Genomic DNA, 19,748 nt, shown 5'->3' on the forward strand with positions numbered 1-19,748 from the left:
TTCCACGGCACCGCGACCCGGGAGTCGAGTCGCTCTATCTCCACGTCGTAATTCCCCCTGCACGGTTGCTCGTAGCGCTACGACATTTCCCTTTTTTCCCCGCGGTTTATTACGCGATCCGCTCCCCTCTTCTCTTTTCCCGTCTCTTCTATTTTTTTTCCCTCGTCTTAGTTTTTTTTTTTTTTTTTTTTTTTTATTACTGATCCCCGAGCTTCTGGGAATCACGCAAAGGGCTGCTCTAGCGTGATGACCACCCGCGTTAACTGCCGAATATCCGAGCTGTGAGATATATTTTTAGTAATCCGAAACTTACAAAAAAAGATCGCTTGGGAGATCTCGGCCGCCCTTCGTCTGCGTTTCTGTTGGTAGCACGAGGAAGTCTTTCCGAGCGATTAAGCATCGTTCAGCGTCATTGTCCCCTAACGTGCTTCGAACACCAACTCGTCCCACACGTAGTTACTGTTGTGACTTTCATGAACAATTATCACGATATAGATTACGGCAGAGTACGGCATTTGCACCGCAATTGTGACAACTGATATATGAGACTGATTAACAATTAAAAAAAAAAAAGAAGAAGAAGAAGAAACATAGATGATGCTAAAATCAAATAGAAAAGAATAATTTTTTTTATCAATAAGTAAAATTATATTAATAAAAATTTTATAAAATATGTTTTTTTAGTTCTTTTAATGATCAAAAAGATAACATAAGTAACGCGGTAAAAAAAGTATTTGTCGCAATTTTAAAAATAATTAATAGTCTATTAAAAAAGAAATTATAAAATAAAATTATTAATAATTTTAAGACGAGCAAATAAAAGTCAGCTAAATTAAAATCACAAAGCGGAATCTACTTACAGACACCAGGACTTATCGTTCAGTTTATCAATAAAAAAGAGTAGATATTAATTAAATAAGAAATATCTTATAAATGCTTTTAATTACTCTCGTTATATCTCAAGTATTTTAACAAAACACTCAATATCGAATGCAGCTACATTTATTAAAGTATTACAGAAACATTACAGAATATGCCGTGTAAACTTGAGCGAAGTTTACGCATACATAAACACACGAGTGAGGGAAGCAGGCTGTAATTAAAATAATAATTAAAATAATAAGATAATGAACGCAATATATATTTCTTTATGTTTGACTTTCGTATCAGTATGGTATCAGTCGACTCCCAACGCTACCTCGAGTCGCCAATGGTGACGGTGGGGGCTCGTAGCGGATTTTATCGAAACTAAAAGATATTAATTAATTTTTTTAGTACCGAGATAATTCGCTACGAGCCACCACCGTCGTCACTTGCGACTCGTGCAAGTAGTACGAGTCAACGCGCCAATAATCAAACGATCAGACGGACACGGGAGACATATAGTAGTATGTCTAAATGATAAACAGATATTTTTCGTATAAAATATTGCACGTTATCTCGTTTGGCTCATTAAGAAAACGAATATAATTGTTATCCCAATATAATACCAAATTACTAAGATGTTAGATACATAAATCCGTAGTTTGATGCCGAAAATTATTAAATTTAAAAAGAAAAGCTTTTTTTTTTTCTTTTTTTTTTTTAGAAAGAAATAAGTAGCAAATAACGCGTTTTGTAGTATACGGTATTAAAAAAAAAACATTTGCAAAAAAATGTATTTTTCTTGTCAATTTATTGTTGTAGATATATATCTCAACACTATAAAGTTAGATACGATCGTTCTTTTTTTTTTTTTTGTCGTTATGCAAGAAGGATAATTGTACCGAGATTATTTCACCTATTTCTACGTGCAAAATTATGATTATTTACAGCAAATTATATTTTATAATTATTTCTCCTTCTGTCTGTGATGTGCATAAATAATATTTATTGCGACACTAACTGTAAAACTTTAATTACAATACTAGAACCTTTTTTTTTAATTAATTGATTTTGATAAACGATCAGAATAAATCCTCGCCCTTGTATTCTAGATAGTGAAACAAAATACACTCCAGCGAATTTCTTTTTGTTATATAAAACATGCGTTTTTTGTTGAAGACGTCAGTACAATAAATCAATGAAGTAACCGCACATTTGAATATTCAAGCACGTATTCTGTCAGCTAGAAGATTAAATTGATCTACGGCAAAAAAAAAAGAAGTACTTCGCGTTAGTGCAAAAATACAATGTAAAATTCAAGCGTTTATTTTATTGTTTCTTTTTTCTTTTTTTTTTTATATATCCTGTCTCAGTATACACGGAAACTTCCATGCTCCGAAAGATGATGGAAACGCGACAGGGTTTTCCGTTGCGCAATTGTTACGTAAAGTAAAACCTCCGCGTGTGACAAGGATTACGAGGTGAGCAATCAAATTCCGAGGATAAAGCCAAGGTCGGCATTTACGGTGTTCTTTACGGCAAACGGTTTTAGTCAAGTCTGTCACCCTCCCTGGACTTGTTCTCGAGGTAGCGCCGACGATACGCCCCGGTAGGGTCGTACTTGTCCTCCAACAGTTTCCAGTCGTCCGGCTTGTTGTCGATCAGATGATGAGAGATCTTGTCGGCTGCGTTCTTCTGCGTCTCGCTACACTTGGCGCAGTCGTGTTCCAACGCATCCGGCAAATTCTCTGAAGAGAAAATTTTTCACGCATCTGTATTATTTATTCTCTTGTAGATTGAAAAAAAAAAAAAACGTAGCGACGAAATAGGAACGTGCTTCGATAGGTATACTTAGATTTTTCAAATTTTTATTTCAAGAAGCTCGTATTTGAAAGAAACTGCATGTATAAAAGTTTCAAAATCTTACTCGTTACTACCGAGAACACCTTCGAGGTTTCAAATCTATGAGCTGCTAGAATTATATTTTAGAAAAAGAAAAAAAAAAATAAAAAAAGGGGATGAGAAATTAACGAACTGTGAAGAATGAGGGTGTTAGCATACTTACTTTTGAGCTCCGCCGCATCCGGAGTGCAGGGGTTTCGCTCGAGAAGACAACCCACGTATCCGTTTAATAGCCGCTCGTTGTTTATTATCGCGTCCACGTCTACATTGTCGAATTTCGTGGTGTACTCCTCCTCGGCGTGGACGGAGGTAGACGAAAGGGCGCACACGGTGATAAGGGCGACGACTAGGTGCCTCATCGTAACGGACAAGAGCGATACGCTGTTTCCGATTCACTGCTGATGCAGCTCATTATTTCGGATGTCTTATAAGGGGTCTCGACACGGTTCGTTAGTCGCACAAAATCGTCTTCGTGTGTCCTTGCCATAATTTATCTAGAAAAGTACATACGACGAAGCTATTTCCTGTCGATGCAACAGATATTTGAATGTAGAACTTCTCGTAAGGTTCTTTTGTAAAAATGTTAAACGAACAATAATATAATTATTTAACTATAAAGTCATTAAGTTATTATCGTTAAGTTAGTCTTATTTTTGAAATTATATAAATTATTAATATATCGCAGCTATTAAAAAAATGTTACAAGGTTTTCTCGTTAGAGGAAGATATATAATATTTTTTTACATGAAACTTTATGGGTGTTTAACAATCTGACGAGTGTAAAAGGTAAATTTTATGCGATGTCGCACTTGCATTAAGTATAAAAGTGCATAAACAGCACATAGTTTAAAGTATAGCGATAAAAAGAATTGATGTGTCGTATGTGAGATGAATTCTCGCGTTTTAATTCTTTTTTGTATTCCATAGGCGATGTATTACGTGTATGCGACCTCGAGTTTTAAACTATTCGCGTAAAGGACAGTTATATCATCGTCTCGTTATTTATTCAAGTAAAACCTCTTTAATTCATAAATTTAAATTCCTTGCTCGATACATTTTGACCTTGTATAAATTATCGGCAATTGTATTGCAATATTGTCCTATCGTAGGCAAAATTGTTTCGTGGAAGTCTGTAATTGCTGCTACTTTGGTAACTTTTTGCGACACGTGATACATTAATACACGCAATAATTTTTGAGACGCGTAAATACTCGTGGTAAACTGTTCGTAAAAAAAAAGGAAAAAAAAAAAAAAGAACTCACGCGCAGGGAAAAAAATCGATTCCTCCGGACATTCGTCTAATTTCAGAGATCAACTCGAAAGTCTCGCGTTTCATAATCCAGGACAAAGTAGCTTATCAGCCGTGGACTTTTTTGATTTCGCGAAAGAAGAAGACGATGCCGGGCTTAGAGCGGATTAATCGCTGCGGCCGCCTGATCGAGGGCGCGCGAAGGGATTTCCTGAAATATTATCTGAAAAAATGCCCGACCCTATTTCACATTTGCTACGATCCGATCGGCGCCCATCGTAAAGCGAGGGCCTTCATCGGATTTCTCTTCGGATTTGTCGCGGCTGTCGTGTTGTACGAGGGCATTATCGTCGATCTACAATTTGACACGTATACTAGCCTCTCTCTGGGAGTCATCCTTGTCGCGATGCTATCGATAGGATGTGCATCATCGATACAGGTAATCTCTTTTAATAACTTCACTCAATTTAGCTCATTATTTTCTCCTGCGTACCTTCGTGTTTTCTATCGTCCAGAATGCGTGTGCCTTGGATAGGTTCCTTTTAAAATTAATAAATGCATAATTATTTCGCTCCATGCTGATCATATTGGGAAAAATTCTGAATGGAGCCAGAATGTAACCACGTATTCGCCTTGCTAAATACATACTTGAATCAAAACTTGCAATGTTTCCGTGAATACAATTGCGTCGCATCGTGCACTGCATTATAGTCGCGTCACGCACGTCGGACTTGTCCGCGCAATTTAATTCTTATTATATCATATTACGAATATTTGTCGAATAACGGCGCAATTTAACATGATTATCAACGATAATAAGAAATTGCCATGTAATTACAATTGTATGTAAATTGCGAAACAAGATGGTACTTTTATTCAATTAGCTACATTAGAAGGGAAAAAAAAAATCTGAGCAATAAATGTTGAACTCTGTACAGTTTTTGTTGTAGTTCAAAGAATTCTTGCTCGAAAAGTGTATCAAACTTAAAGTTCTGTTGCTTCCAATAGATTAGATGCATCAGTCTTCTTACGATTCCGATCTTTCTCGGCCGATCCGGGCGCAGCGTTTTAAGGGCTTTCATTCTTGGATATATAATAGCAGGACCGATATTCAATTTAACGTATAACTGTAAGGAAGTGGTGAGGACTTTCGCTTGCACGACGCAGCTGACGTACAATCTCACGCAGACGCGCTTCGATCTCATGTTCAGGCCGTTCCAGCAGGTGTATATGCCTATCAAAATGATAATGCAACGCGGCGGTAAGCGCGGAATTTCGTAGGGGGATTAGATTTTTGTTTTCACGACAAAACGTGACCGGAAATTACCGACGTGACCGAAATGTCTAATAATATGCAGGCGGTGCTCGCCATGAAAGCGGATGCAAACGAGCTGAAGGATACTTTATCCTCCGTGAGAGATTTGATGAGTCCGATAGTCGAGGAAATCGAGGGCGAAGAGGAAATGAGGAGACTGAAAGAGGAGAACGACTATTTGGACGAGCTTCAGGACGATACGAAGAGGAGTGACGAGATCGAGGAGAAACATGAGAAAGAAATCGCGAACGCTAGGTCCAAGGCGGATGTTTACGAGGCGAAGTACAAGAGGAAGATCGAGGCGCGGTGCGAAGAGCAGCTCACCCACGGCACCGAACGGTGCAGGCAAGATATTTAATTAGGACTTTATCTAACATAAATAGCTTTCGAGAAATTCGATATTGAATATAAAATTAATTCCTATTTATTCGATCGTTACACTCTCGCTTTTTTTTTTTGCAATAATTAAATAAAATATCACTGTCTTAACAAGTGCGTGGCATTTATTAATTTTTTTTTTTTTTACGTTTTGAATTAATGTAAAATAAAATTTTTCAGAGATATGTTTAGCGATGCTTATGATAAATGTTACGACAAGGTGTCGGTTTTCGCGGCCTGGCTGCTGTGCTGGCCTATGAAACTCAGCTTCGTGTGCAATCTGGTGCAGGCTCTCGGCGGTTCTAATATATGTGATCCCGAAGGAAAAATAGATTCTGGCATCGGGGAAGGCTACGTCGCTTTGAAAAGTGAATATCGTTCGATAGTTTGATAAAAATTTAGGAATCAACACATTGAACTTCTCTACGTTCTCGCGAGATATTGTTTCCTCTTAATCAAGGAGCTAGGGATACGTTCGGCAAAAGTCTCAAGGATGCGAAGCTTCAGTACAAAGTAAAAAAAATGCCGGTAATCTTAGACTTTCACGACGCCACGGATATTGTCAAGGCTGTGACATATGAATTCAATGCACGCAAAAAAGTATTCGAGTCAGTAATGACGATTATCAAAAGGTATATCAGGATTGTAGACGATTTTAAGAATAAATTTCACTCTCCGTAAAGTAAAAATAGATAAAAGTTAGTCGGATAAGTTTTGCATAATTTAACAACACTTATTTCTATTTTTTTTTTTTTTTTTATAGAATCTTATTAACGTTATAATACAATTATTTTACAGCCGTCATTTTATTTTTTACAATTTGTACGTGAAGAAATTTCTCAAATTCATTATATACAAATTACGTTTTAAATATTTATACAGATGTCTATCCTTCATCTTCTTAAGAGTCATTATGAACGCTCAGACGTATCATGAGAAATATGTAACCGATATCGAGCATGATAACGTGTATGTCACTTCATACTTCCGGAAGATTGATGCGAGACGAAAAGCTCGCGGTAGTATGACTTTATTGCCTCTGAAAAAGATCGAGAGATCGAAATTCGTGGATCCGTACAGCCTCCGGGCGGGCAAAATCGAACGGGTGCATTTAGCTGGTCAAACGGTGAAGTTGATCCTCGAGATGCTCAGCGTGACGGCATTTATCCTGCTGGACAGACTTTTCTTTGAAGCGCTTGACTTAGTCAGAAGACACTCCGAAATGGAATACATTCAGGTTCCACATTCGCGAAGTGCGCTTAATCAATCCTCGTTATTCCATTCTAAGTTCAATTGCTTACGTTTTAATTAAAAATTTTGTAAATTAATTAATTGCCAAACTTTATTTAATATTTTTGATCTAACGTGAACTTAAAATTTCTTTTAGGCGGGTCATCACGATATGACTTTGGAGATTCGCGGAATCGGAGTAATAGCTTCTTTAATACGCAGCGTTATCAACGGATTCAACGTGAAGAGACGAGTGAAAACCGTGGTATCTAATAGCGCGTGCTTACCGAGAGCCAGCCGAGTACCGAATTACATAATTCTCAAAATCTACTCGATGTATTTGACCATTTGGATGTTTCTGTTTATCACTGCTTACACCCAGCGCCTAAGGCGCGTCATCTGCTCGTTCTTCTACAGAAAGCGCGAAAAGAGACGGATATTGTATCTCTACAACGAGAGTTTGAGACGCAGGCTCGGTCAAGTTAGGTGAATATATTTTACAATCGAGAATTGAGTATTTTACAATCAAATTCGATTTTAATTTTGTCCACGACGTCCAGGTTTATGCGAGCCAGGATTAAAACTCTGATTAGGACTCATCGGTTAGAATACGACATCGATCCGTGGATCGCCCTGAGGCTGCGCTGGCCGAAGCTCTGCGGCTGGTTAGTGATCTTTGCCCGAGCGCGTTATAAGTGCCTCGTCTGCGACGAGGTGGAACCGAAGAAAGGTTCGCAGTTTCATAGATGCACGACACCAAATTGTCCCTTCGTCTATTGCCCGGAGTGCTGGGACGATATCGGTAAGATTTGCTATGCCTGTGCAGACATCGACGAAACGGACGACGACACGGATGCATTTGACACTTTTATAGAGAAATAGACTGGGTAATTATACAATTTAATTAATTATACTAACTATAAATGAAAGACACGCAGCATATTACGCATGTGTATTGTAGATAATATTTTATTTGAATAAACACGTATGCGCATGTTTTATTATTGAAGTTTAAGTATTACAGAATTAATATCGATTGTTTCTAGCGGTGGATTTAATTAGAACGTAACGCCTCCTTCTTTGACCATATCCTCGTACTGTTTCATATACTTGTCGTTAGGATCGAATTTCGCCTTCAACTCGTCCCACGTCTCTTTCTTATTTTTTATTAAAAATTCTATCACTTTCTTGAGTTTCTTCTTGTCACCATCCGTACAATCTCCACATTTGCTTTCTAGCGTTATGGTAATGTCCTCTGTAATATAAAAATTATTTGGTAAACGATATTAAATACTAACGAACACTGATACTTTGTTTTGATAATGTTAGAATTCATCTTTGACGCATGATGCAAATTAACTATTAAAAATGCTAACATGTAATTAAAACTTTTTTTTTTTAACATATTAAATATTTATTAGTCAAGTGTAATTTAGCGAGCGGACAATTAAATAATTTTTCTCTTTAAGACGATTATCAAGTTTGTTTGAATAAAATGAATTTTTATATCAGCAAGTAAGGTCTTTTTTTTTCGTTTTGCGTCATAAATATTATAAAATGTTCCATGTCGTTAAAATATATGTTTTTAAGGCTGCTTCTGAGAAGAAAAGAAACAGGATAGTTTTAAATAAAATATATTTACATTCCTCTAGTGCCTGAATTTACAGGAATAATTATAAGACTTTTTAATTATATTTATAAGTACAATTATATAAGTATAATTAGTATAAAAATTCGATTTTTATAATATTAAGCTAAACGTTATTTATTTTTTTTTTTACAAAAAATAAAATTTGGTTTTTATATTTAACTTTTTAACTATAAGAGGTACGTGTATATACTCACTTTTCATTTCACGAGATTCCTTGGGGCATCTAACTGTGACTTTATCCAGTACGCAATCGGTGTATCGTTTCAGTAATCGGTCATTGCTAAGAACTTCATCTATGTCTATGCTATCATATATATTTCTGTTTAAACCCAGTGTGCTTTTTACGTGCACACAAATGACAGAAATGATAACGACCAAGTAAATTACTGTGAGCTTCATGACTGCAGCACACGGTGAAATAATTATCTTCCCTTTAATTTCAACGATATTAGAACGTGCTTTAGATTTCAATGAAAAAAAAATTGCCAATTATCACTCACGAAACTTACCTTCAGATCGACGTTTAGACAGTTCATAAGAAATCGCGTTATGACTGCTTCAAGCCAATTGTTGCACGATCGATAGTCACTCGATATTATTATTCACTTTCCGATGGATAATTGCACGGATATATGCGTGCAACTTGTCTTTATATACGAGGAAGCAAATAGTAGAGTGGGAATAAAGCTCATTAATTCCATGAAATCCAAATATTCTTGTAGAAATACTTATTAGCATCATCAATTTTAATGATACAGTACTTTTTTTTTTTTTTTTTTTTACTAAATGCTGGAGTTGAAAAAAAAACGTGAGAGACTGATTTCGTTCTACAAAGATGCTATGCACTTCATCTTGGTTGACTTTAAAAGTAAATATTAATTAAAATTTTAAATTTTACAACAGTTGCAAATGTAGCACTCCTTTCGAGCACAGCTATTAGTGCAACGTAATTGATAGCCGCCGATTAAAAAAAAAAAAAATGTGTAAGCAGTATACTGTAGTATACTGAATTAAACTGTTTATGCACATATTTTAAAATTTATTTTTTGCTAATAGCTCGTCAAATGAAATGGAAAATTTTCTTTAAAGAACATTTAATTTTTTACGCGATCTCTGCGTAAATTTGACTATTGTTTATAATTTTCCTAAACTTTAAACTTCCGATTTTATAAATGCAATTAGTTTCATCACTTTTTTTTTAATTCTACATAAACTCTAAAAACATAATACAATTATTAGTTGATTTTTTTATTATGCATCTTTCGTCGCAACATTATCTTGAACTTAAATTAGTTTTATTACGAGTCAAATTTATTTTTTATCATAATTATTTCGTTGAGAATTTGTTCCGTATCAGAGTAGTACAATTAAAATTCAAGGAATTACGGGATTTCATATGTCACAGGGCTATAAAATTTAAACTAACAAAATGATCGAAAAAAGGCACGTATAATATATATCAAAACACATGTGTATTATGAACAATATTTTATTTGCATACACGTACATCTGCATATTTTATCGTAGAATCTCAACTAGAAGGACGATAAGGCAATTAGCATTGCGTCATAATAGTTTTGCAGCGTGTTTTCGCGCTCATTTTCCTCCGCGTCGATTCTCGATTAGATCTGAACGCCTTCATTCTTCGCCATATCTTCATACTTCTTCGCAAAGGTTCCGTTCGGATCGTATTTTGCCTTCAATTGGGTCCACATGTCGTTCTTATTCTTTATTAAGAATCTTATTACCTTCCTGACCGTCTTTTTCTGGTTTTCTGAGCATTTTGCACATTCAGTTTCTAGCCCTTCAGTTATGTGTTCTGCAATAAATAATTATTTAATTAATAATGTTAAATATAATTTTGGCCAATGCTTGGTCTTGATAACGTCAGAATAAACCTTTAATACAGGATATAATTAGCTATCAAAAAATATACTTAATAAAAAAAGTATAATGAAACATGATTAAAATGTTCTTTTTAACAAATTAAATATGTATCAGTAAAGTGTAATTCGTTGAATATATGACTAAATATTACTCTTTCTCTCTGTTGAGGAAAAACTTTTTTTGAGCACATTTCATGAAGATAATTTACACAATCGTAAATAAATTTTTTGCACCTTACGTCACAGGTGTTACAAAGTTTCCCGTGCACGTAAGATACATTATGCTTTTAAAACCGCTTCTAAAAGAACAATTTTTTTTTCTTCTTGCGTACATTTTATTAATGCTCTTCCGGCGTCTTAAGAGAAATAATTATAAGATCTTTCGACTAGATATAATCAACATTGAAATCAATGCCACGCAAACTATTAAAGATGAATAATCTAATTAGATTCAACATATATTTATAAACATAGATAAAAACCTGCATTGCGTTTTGTTACGATTGGATGAAAAAAAAAAAAAGCCAAGTGACTCTGTTTCGGTGAGATAGAGTTACACGCGTACTTACTCTTTAATTCAGTGGCTTCTGCGGGGCACCTAACGTTAGGCTTGTCCAGAATGCAGTCAATGTATCGCTTCAGCAATCGTTCATTATTAAGAATTTCGTCTACATCTATATTGTCAAATTTGTGCGTGTACTCGTCCGTCGCTTCGTCATCTGCGTACACGCATATGACGGAAATAGCAACGACCAAACAAAATATTGCGAGTTTCATGACTGCAACACGGAAAAACGAAAACGAACGATTAATGAAAGATTAATGAGCTGTCTTTCTTAAAGGATTGTGTAAAAAAAAAATTAATTAATGATAAAAACGATACTAAAATGCTACGATGACAAAAAATATCGAATGACGTGTGACGCATTAATATTCGCATTTTGATTAAACGCACTTGCGCGAGGAATGGATTCTTAGAACACGCGTAATTTTTCCTCAAGCAGAACAAGGAGTCAACATGATGTTGAAAATGACATGAAAGTGTCTCCAAAATGATCGCTTTAATACCATTTCAATTAAATCAGTTTGCACTCCTTATTATGCTTGGATTTTTGGAGGAGTGTCACAAAGAAATTTTCACAGGTGTTAATAATCGGTGTAATGTTTTTTTTCTTTTCTTTTTTTTTTTTCTTTAATTTTATTTGAAAAACACTGATCGATGGCGCGGACTCAAAGGAGTTCAGTGATTAAATTACTGCGTGGTCGCGTTTAATTTTTGAAGCGAAATGCTAACAAAACAACCGCACCGCAGCAGCTTCGGTAGACGCACGATAAATGCTCACCTAACACGTATTATTCGCAATCTGACGTAATTGTACAGGTACATACGAGTGACTTGAGTTTATATACGCGCAAAGAGACGAACGGTAGGGTGGGAATAGCATGAATTTGTTCTCCGAAGTCTATCATCCGCCAAGCACCTTCACCTTCGTACCCACAGTGGAAAATGCTCACCCGCGTCATCATGAGCTTCAATGACGCATTATTATTCTTTCCTTTTGTCGCTGAACAATAAAAAACTTGAACTTAAAAACGTAAGGTGATTTACCAACGAAATGTCATTACCACAACGGTTGTTTCTTATAATAAAATCTTTTACAATAAAATTGCCCCTATAACATATTCTATGCGCATAATTCATTACTCGTTTTCTGAGTAATCATGCGTTACATATAGGTAAATAAAAAGAAAAATTTTTTCACCGAAAAAAATCCATAATCGATGTAATACATAGTTTTATTTGTCGCATTTGCGTACGAATTACTTAAATAATTGCGGTATAATCGAAGATCGACTATCCATTTACGTTTTTCTTGTCTTTAAAACATTTTCTTCGCTGATAAAAGAAATGTTACTTGAACGCATTAAAATTGTTATTCGAATAAATAATTAATATGATAATTAAATACAGCTTATTGAAAAACTAAACGAAATTAATATTCAATATTTTACAAAAATTAAATGAATAACTCACACTTTCAGAGAATACTTGTTTTTCGAGTCACGTGCTTATAACCATCGTCAATGTTATTTTCGAATAAAATATCCAATTTTTTATTTCTATTTTTTTAAGTAACGTTACCGGACAATTATAGTTTTTTTCAAGATTCGATACAATAGTTCATTTCTTCATTATATCGTTAACAAAAGCAATGCAGTATCTCAAGCTCGCGCGCGCACACAACACATTCACACACAAATTCGTGTAATTGCGTTCGAACTGAAATGAGTGTTATAGAAGTATAATTACTGCGCTGATTCAAAGAAACGTAATAAGCGAGAAAAATATAATTGAAGGATATCAGGTAATTAGAAAAAAAACATCACAAAAACGTCACACGTTTTTAATTTAACAGCTTGATTAGCTACGACTAGTTGATCCTTTGATGTTTCAAGCCAACTGAGACTTATTAAAATAATAATTATTACCACACGCATGACTCACATAAAGCTTTATCTTTCTTGTTGTTAGGATCAATGTTAATTAATTTCGCGTCTGGAAGTGGAAACAAGGTGTAGTGTTTACAGAAATCGTCATACGAGTTTTTCTTAAATAAAAATATCGCATAATTTATTTAGCACAATATGTTCGACAAGAATCTATGTCGGGGTACATCGTAGTAAGTTGTAAAGAGCTAATTTTTTTTTTTCTGTGTTGTTCAATTGAGAAAATAGTGTGCACAATGTAAGATGCATGTCAAATATCGTACAATTTATTCTGGCTGAAGCCGGTACTTTATATGTCATTTTTTTTTTATCCGACTACAGTTGTTCCATAAATATTTTCTATGACGAGATGAGAATTTCGATGTTGAAATATTATATATACATATATATATATATATATAGCTAATATATCGATTTTATACACATATCGCGAGAAAACGACATTTTTAATCATTGATCTCTATTACTTCTACGCATAACGCTTATTAAAAAAATGTTATCCCAATGATACGATTATGTACCACTACATATAGTCGAATAAACGATAAAGGGCTATTCATTTAGTATCTATACAAAATACGAGCGAATGTCTATACGGCGTCGCCCTATCATATGAACATTTTTCTCTTTGCAACACATATCACATAGACATACACGCACAAACGCGTTCAGGTATATGCACACAAAGAGAAACTCTGGATATAACATTTGTCTATCTAGTTAAACCTGAGTAGGTCTTCGTATTATGTACAAATAGATTCTCTTTTACATCTAAATAATTAGATTTTATATATACACTTTACCGAGTAACACTATTTAAACTTACGTTAACATTTAATAAACATGTATGAAGATTTCGAGAGACAATCAATTTTAATATTTAATAAGTCATCATACGAGCACAAATTTTATCAGAGTGTCTATTCATTCCTCGAATAAAAACTCTGAAAGCCCTGATTTACCAATAATTTTCTTATATTTTTTATCTGCATCTTAACGATCGAATCCAAAAAGATCATAAATAATCTGGACCTCTTTAAAATTATTGAAATTATCTATTGAAAACATATTTCATGAGATTCCTTCAAAGACTTATTTTTTTTTAAACGTTTGATAATATTCATTGATAAATTACTGTTATATCTTAGATAAAAGAAAATATGAATGCATTAAAGTGAAAATAAAGATAATTTTCCTCGATTATTTCTACATATATTACAGAAATTTCTACACACCAGCTTTGAAATAAATTTCTTTATGCTTGTTACAAAGGCAGTTTTCATTATATCACAAAATTTACCAGGCATAATAACAATTAAAGTTATTTTGTGGATTCTGATTTTTACAATAATAAAAAATAATTATGCTCTTAAAACATTTATTGAATGTTTTTTTCGTTCTTAAAAATTTAGTTAAAAATTTTGTATTGTAATAATGATAGCAATAATGAAAGAGAGAGTTTATGTGTCACAAAATTGTAATTTTTTGTGCCTAAAGCATATTATGTTAAGAAGATATTTTTTCTTGTCATATATACAAATATTATACAATTATAATAGACATCTTATCAAATACTGAACATTAATTAAACATGTCAATATACCATTCTTCGTCAATAAGGAATTTTAAACTAAATGAAAGAATCCTTCAATTATCAAATAAAGTATACAGCATTACGTACATATGTAATTATACGTATAATCATGGCTTACATATACTTGGTATGGTATTTACGATGTGTATTATAACATATTTTAATAACACAAATTTTTCATGAAATCTTAAGCAAAATTCGGTATATTAGAAGAAATTTTTAGGTAAAATAATAAATTTCTTCTACATATTATATCATTAGCCTTCGTGTATAAGTATTCTAATAGCAATTTATCTAATAATTATTATTATAATAAAGCAGTTAATTTCAATAACTTCATGAAATTATACTGATTTTAAACAAAGTTTCATATGTATCTTAGTATGTTGCTTTATGCATCGACATTTTATTAATAACTAGAACAATACCCAAATAATTTTGATATTTCCTTATTAATATTAAAAAAAAAAAAAAAAAAATAATAATAATACGCGAAAAGCATTATCATACACATGGAAACAACACAGAGGAAGAATTAATTGAGCAATACGTGTTCTGGCTCTACGTAGTCAGTGCTAAGAAATTCTTTCAAATATTTTATTGAAAATAATAAGTAAAATATTTTAAACTTATAGCCAGCCTATAAGAAACACTACTAGAAGAACCAGCTTTTAAAAGCAAAAGAACAAAAAAACAAGATATTCCGAATTTATTATTGTAGAATTGGTTCTTTTTATAGACTTATCACAAAAAATAAATTGCGCCTGATAAATGTATCTGATCCTACCTTGAATAATTTATCGTGTTATATTGTAGCAATATCTCCAAGTGAAAGAATCGACAACAATATAACATATGTACGTATGCAATTTTTATTTATATATGTATATTTTTTTTTCTTTTTTTTTCTTTGTATCTACCTTATTTTAACTAAATCAGACTTAAAGATTTTAGTCATAGCTAAGATTAAAGATGACTTAGAGTGAAAAAATAATGGTGAATGCTTACATGTTTGATCAATTAGCTGTAATCCAGCCGTTAGCTACTAGATAATGAAGAATTTTGCTTTCTGGTTCTGATTGAGGTATAATACTCGATCTTCTATTACCGTTTAAATATTCCTGGGACATTAAAAAAGATATTATTAAATTATAATTGTTACATCTACAAAAAAAAAAAGCAAATTATAATTGACGTCCATCACTTACTTGCAGTAACAACGTTTTTTGAGTCAAATACTGAGTTGGTTTTAGATCAAGTTGAATACATAAAGATTTTTCTTGTTTCGTTAAAAGATGAGACGCAGCCTCCAATTCCATATCCCGCTCTGAAATAGAAGTGTTTCCACCGCTGTAACCTTTTTCTTGTAAAGAATTGGGGCTGGAAGTCGATTGATTGGAAGTACTTGGATTGCTATCCGACTCCGCCCATTGATTGGCTGGAGTCGTCGTCCGATTGTGACTGGTTTGACTGACTGTGGAACTGGCTAAGTCTTGCTTTATAGTGTATTTTCGGTCGATGGAAGAGTAACTTTTTTCTTCTTCTCTAAAAGAAAAAAGAGAAGGAAAATGCGTACAATTCTTTTAATTATATATAAACACACTTAATATTTAATTTTAGCATTTTAAAAATCTGACGAGTTTAATGTACTAATAAACAAATAATTAACAGTATTAATTTATTGCTATAAAATAAAAGAGCTTTGCAATACTTAACAGAGGAACCAATACTAAACAGAGAAACGACAAAGCAGACAAAATTTTTATTAAACATATAAACACAAAATAAATGAAAATATGCGTGTAACGATAAAAAAAAAAATAAAAAAAAGATATTTATAAAATTTATATAACATATATCATTTAACTATATAAATATAATATCTCACCTTCTTTTTGAGGTGCTGCGGTGTATTGGTGTGGACGGCCCACTGCTGCCCTAAGTGAAATGCAAACTGATACAATCTGTTCACAAATGCCTGGCAACACGCATCACAAACAGTAGAATTAGTTGAAAAGAAGCAAAAGCTAGTTTATACAATATAATTAAAAATCTTAGTTCTTCTTTTAAAATTTATTTTTATATAAATATACGAAGAGTGAAAACTAAATATATGTAGAATACAATTGCAAGTACTGTTAATAATTTCTTTTACATATCCGTTAAAATTTTATAAAAAGTCTCTAAAAATCATTTCGGTCTAAATGCGGAGGCTCGGACGCGAGGACTTTAAAGTACTGCCACAGAAGCAAGAAAGGAAGGATGATAAATAACGTAACCTAATCTAACTGGAAAATATAAATGTAAGTGAACCGGTAATACGCCGTCGGCCGTAAATCACTCAATTGTAATTATTACAAATTATTATAATTAACTAATGTCCCCGAATGTAATAACGCGCGCAAATTGGAATCTTCTAAAAAAACAGCGCGCGTATAGTTTCTTCTAGTATATGTAAAACAAATTTTTTTTTTTATTTAATATTTATAAATTAACAGAATTAAAATATAATAAATATATCAATCGATAAAAAGCACAAAAATATTACTGTTTAATATTATTTTATATTTTAAGTGACAATGTAAATACATTGATATATACTTAGCTTTTGCATGCGTTAAATTTCTTGGTTATTCATTACTATCTCAGATTATTAAATACAATTTAGAGATAATAATGATGAGTGACCAGAAACCTTAGCATTTGGTAAAAAAAAAAAAAACTACGATAATTTGTCACGTTTATATTAATTAAATATGTGACTATCTTTTATATATATAACGAAATATAACAAAATTCCCATTCTACGTTCAGTGTTGTAATAAAATATTATAAAAATAGAAATGTATACTTACAGATTTTTTTTCAGTCCAATGATCCACTGTATCGTTTTGTTTTTGAGTTTGTGCAAGAACCTGCTCGAAATGAGCACATTCCTCGTGCCTTGTAATGCCATTCTCGCGATACCGATAAAGCTCCGAGAGCCGTAAGCGCAATTCTCTTTCTCTCTCAAGATTCGTTAGGAACTGTTCGTGCTCTTGGGCTGTGTAAAATTGTGCGAATACACGCATTCTGTCCCTAAATTCTCTGTATTAAATAAAAAAAAAATGCTTAATACATTGAACAAAGACAAACAGAAGTAAAACAAAATTAATTTGTATAAAGCGTACTTTTCCTCTTTCGTCCACTTTTTCTTTACTCCTTTATCTTTTCTAGATGATGCAAAGAAAGCAGATACAAGTTGGTAATCTCTTACGACGCGTTTTCGTCTGGCTCGCTCTCTAAGATTACTGGTATACATATCAACTTGTGCTAGTTTAAGTGCTATATCAAGATCATCGTCTTCGGCAGGATTCAGGAACAATGAAGAGACAAGAGACTCTGCCTCGTGATTGTAATCCTAAAAAAGTATTATAATTATAAAACCGCATTTCTAAGGTAAGTTAGATTAAAATTCAAAGAATGTCTAATTTTACCCTCTCAAAATCATCTCGTTGGGGCATGTACCCCAATTGCGCAGCTTCTTCTGGGGTAATGTCTAGTGGTGGTAATTTAGATGTGAGGTCAGGCGATAGAGGACCATGATCAGATTTTGTCTGATCTGTAATATTTGGTACGTAGCTATCTGTAGGTGGCCATGTGTGCTTTCCAATGTTACCATTGAGATACCTAGCTATATATTCTTCTTTCGCTTCTGTAATATAAAAAAATAATAATATATTGCCGATAGCTCAATAATAAAATAGAGTTAGCTGGTTTTATATTTTATAATTATTTATAAAATAATATACTGAAATCACCTTCTGGCGTACGTGTCTCAATGTGTTTACTTATATCCTCCCAGTTTCCAAAGCCAAATTGTTCAATAGCATCCAAAAGTCTCAGCTGCTCTCTAGCTGTCCAATTGCCACGGCCATTGAATATGCTAATTGTACCAGAGTCCTAAATTAACATATCCAAAAGTATATTAATTTGCTGTTGCAGCACATAATTTGCAAATTATCTTTGTTTAGAAATAATACATACCATAAATTGATAGGCATGATTATTTTTATGTTGACCTATTTCAGCACCAGCAGAAAAACACTGAAAGTACATGTATTGTATATAAATTTTTATAAAGTTAAAAGATAACTGTTTTTGATAAATTTTATAACATAATTATATAACATAAAAAAAAAAACTATTAATATTGCCAATTTGATAAATATGCTCTTGGTGTACTCTTTTTAGTATTACATTATTAATTTTTACAAGTGTATGTTATATTGATTGTCAAACAATATTCTAAAACCTTAATTATAAAAGAAATAATTTATTTAAATAATTTATATTACCATAAGATTACATCAAATTTAAGATATTTAAATATTCGCCGATATGCTCGCGCGTGTATTTTAAATTGCTACGTATTTATTCATAGATTTAGAAGCAGATAAAAAAATCAGTAAAAATCATTAAAAAAGAAATAAAGAGTGAGGAACATGGAAAACGTAAAGGGAATGCAAACGCAATTAAAAAAATAACGTAGAAAATATATAATAAAAAGATAAATAATTTAAATAAATAAGAGAAAAATTAAACGAAGAAGGAAACGTGACACGGAAGAGAAGAGAGCGAGAATGCTGAAAGGTTAGGGGGAAGGAGGCGGGAGGAAAGGGTGTCGCGTGATCGAAAATGGTTATTCGAACGGTCGACCCACCTGCAGGCAAAGGTCGAATTCTGGGCACTCGATGCACTTGACGCGCAGCCCTGCGATGTCCTCCTGGCAATAGGTACAATTGTACTTGGCGTACAGATCTGAAAAAGCAAGACGCATGAACATGACGTGCGAAAGGGACACGATCATAGGGCGTGGGCGCGGAAGCGCGCTCAACGCCAACAACGGTATACGCACCCGCCATGATTGCTCTGCTGGATCCTTCCAGAGAAGACTCGGGATGACGTCACCGCATACCATCGAGGCTCCCGGGTGAATTCCGCGGTATCACGAGATAATAAAACGCGACGTCGTCGCCACGATCGTCATCTCCCCGCACGCGTGAATTCGCGCGAAACCGCGATTCTCTCTTTCTCTCACCCCCTTGCAAAGCCTACCGTTCGCCCGTATGCAGCACTGCAGCGGCTTATTCAACAACCGTTGCAATATGACCGCCGATGGTGCTGCCGTT

At 33.6% G+C, this 19,748-nt stretch overlaps 5 protein-coding genes across 7 annotated transcripts; 1 reads left to right on the forward strand and 4 right to left on the reverse strand.

Moving 5' to 3' along the window:
* Window positions 1-1,722: 1,722 nt before the first annotated feature.
* On the reverse strand, window positions 1,723-3,974 carry LOC139102550 (ejaculatory bulb-specific protein 3-like). Its single transcript, XM_070656524.1, has 2 exons — window positions 2,930-3,974; window positions 1,723-2,612 (listed from the first exon to the last, which is right to left on the reverse strand). The coding sequence occupies exons 1-2, from the start codon at window positions 3,123-3,125 to the stop codon at window positions 2,413-2,415; spliced, it is 396 nt and encodes a 131-aa protein (XP_070512625.1). The 5' UTR covers window positions 3,126-3,974; the 3' UTR covers window positions 1,723-2,412.
* On the forward strand, window positions 3,974-7,864 carry LOC139102552 (protein sneaky). Its single transcript, XM_070656526.1, has 8 exons — window positions 3,974-4,454; window positions 5,024-5,239; window positions 5,374-5,675; window positions 5,889-6,076; window positions 6,169-6,340; window positions 6,591-6,945; window positions 7,096-7,424; window positions 7,499-7,864. Exons 1-8 carry the CDS (start codon window positions 4,164-4,166, stop codon window positions 7,818-7,820), a joined length of 2,175 nt encoding a protein of 724 aa, XP_070512627.1. The 5' UTR covers window positions 3,974-4,163; the 3' UTR covers window positions 7,821-7,864.
* Window positions 7,865-7,891: 27 nt separating this feature from the next.
* Window positions 7,892-9,239, reverse strand: LOC139102549 (ejaculatory bulb-specific protein 3-like). Of its 2 annotated transcripts, none has more exons than XM_070656522.1 (3): window positions 9,099-9,239; window positions 8,784-8,990; window positions 7,892-8,193 (listed from the first exon to the last, which is right to left on the reverse strand). In XM_070656522.1, the coding sequence occupies exons 2-3, from the start codon at window positions 8,986-8,988 to the stop codon at window positions 7,997-7,999; spliced, it is 402 nt and encodes a 133-aa protein (XP_070512623.1). In that variant the 5' UTR covers window positions 8,989-8,990; window positions 9,099-9,239; the 3' UTR covers window positions 7,892-7,996. The 2 variants fall into 2 exon arrangements, with proteins under 2 accessions (XP_070512623.1, XP_070512622.1); XM_070656521.1 differs by having other exon boundaries at window positions 8,784-9,020; window positions 9,099-9,238.
* An 823-nt stretch (window positions 9,240-10,062) lies between these two features.
* On the reverse strand, window positions 10,063-11,975 carry LOC139102548 (ejaculatory bulb-specific protein 3-like). The gene is made up of 3 exons (XM_070656520.1): window positions 11,819-11,975; window positions 11,045-11,254; window positions 10,063-10,408 (listed from the first exon to the last, which is right to left on the reverse strand). The coding sequence occupies exons 2-3, from the start codon at window positions 11,250-11,252 to the stop codon at window positions 10,212-10,214; spliced, it is 405 nt and encodes a 134-aa protein (XP_070512621.1). The 5' UTR covers window positions 11,253-11,254; window positions 11,819-11,975; the 3' UTR covers window positions 10,063-10,211.
* Window positions 11,976-13,079: 1,104 nt separating this feature from the next.
* On the reverse strand, window positions 13,080-19,718 carry Ada2b (Transcriptional adapter 2B). 2 transcript variants are annotated; one of them, XM_070656512.1, is made up of 10 exons: window positions 19,475-19,718; window positions 19,280-19,377; window positions 18,604-18,663; window positions 18,378-18,519; window positions 18,054-18,271; window positions 17,748-17,977; window positions 17,433-17,664; window positions 16,466-16,515; window positions 15,786-16,122; window positions 13,080-15,698 (listed from the first exon to the last, which is right to left on the reverse strand). In XM_070656512.1, the coding sequence occupies exons 1-10, from the start codon at window positions 19,479-19,481 to the stop codon at window positions 15,594-15,596; spliced, it is 1,479 nt and encodes a 492-aa protein (XP_070512613.1). In that variant the 5' UTR covers window positions 19,482-19,718; the 3' UTR covers window positions 13,080-15,593. The 2 variants fall into 2 exon arrangements, with proteins under 2 accessions (XP_070512613.1, XP_070512615.1); XM_070656514.1 differs by lacking the exon at window positions 13,080-15,698 and having other exon boundaries at window positions 15,841-16,122; window positions 16,466-16,555; window positions 19,475-19,716.
* Between the last annotated feature and the right edge of the window lie 30 nt (window positions 19,719-19,748).

The sequence above is a fragment of the Cardiocondyla obscurior genome, linkage group LG05 (genome assembly GCF_019399895.1).
Source record: "Cardiocondyla obscurior isolate alpha-2009 linkage group LG05, Cobs3.1, whole genome shotgun sequence".
In the NCBI taxonomy this organism is placed as follows: Eukaryota; Metazoa; Arthropoda; class Insecta; order Hymenoptera; family Formicidae; genus Cardiocondyla; species Cardiocondyla obscurior.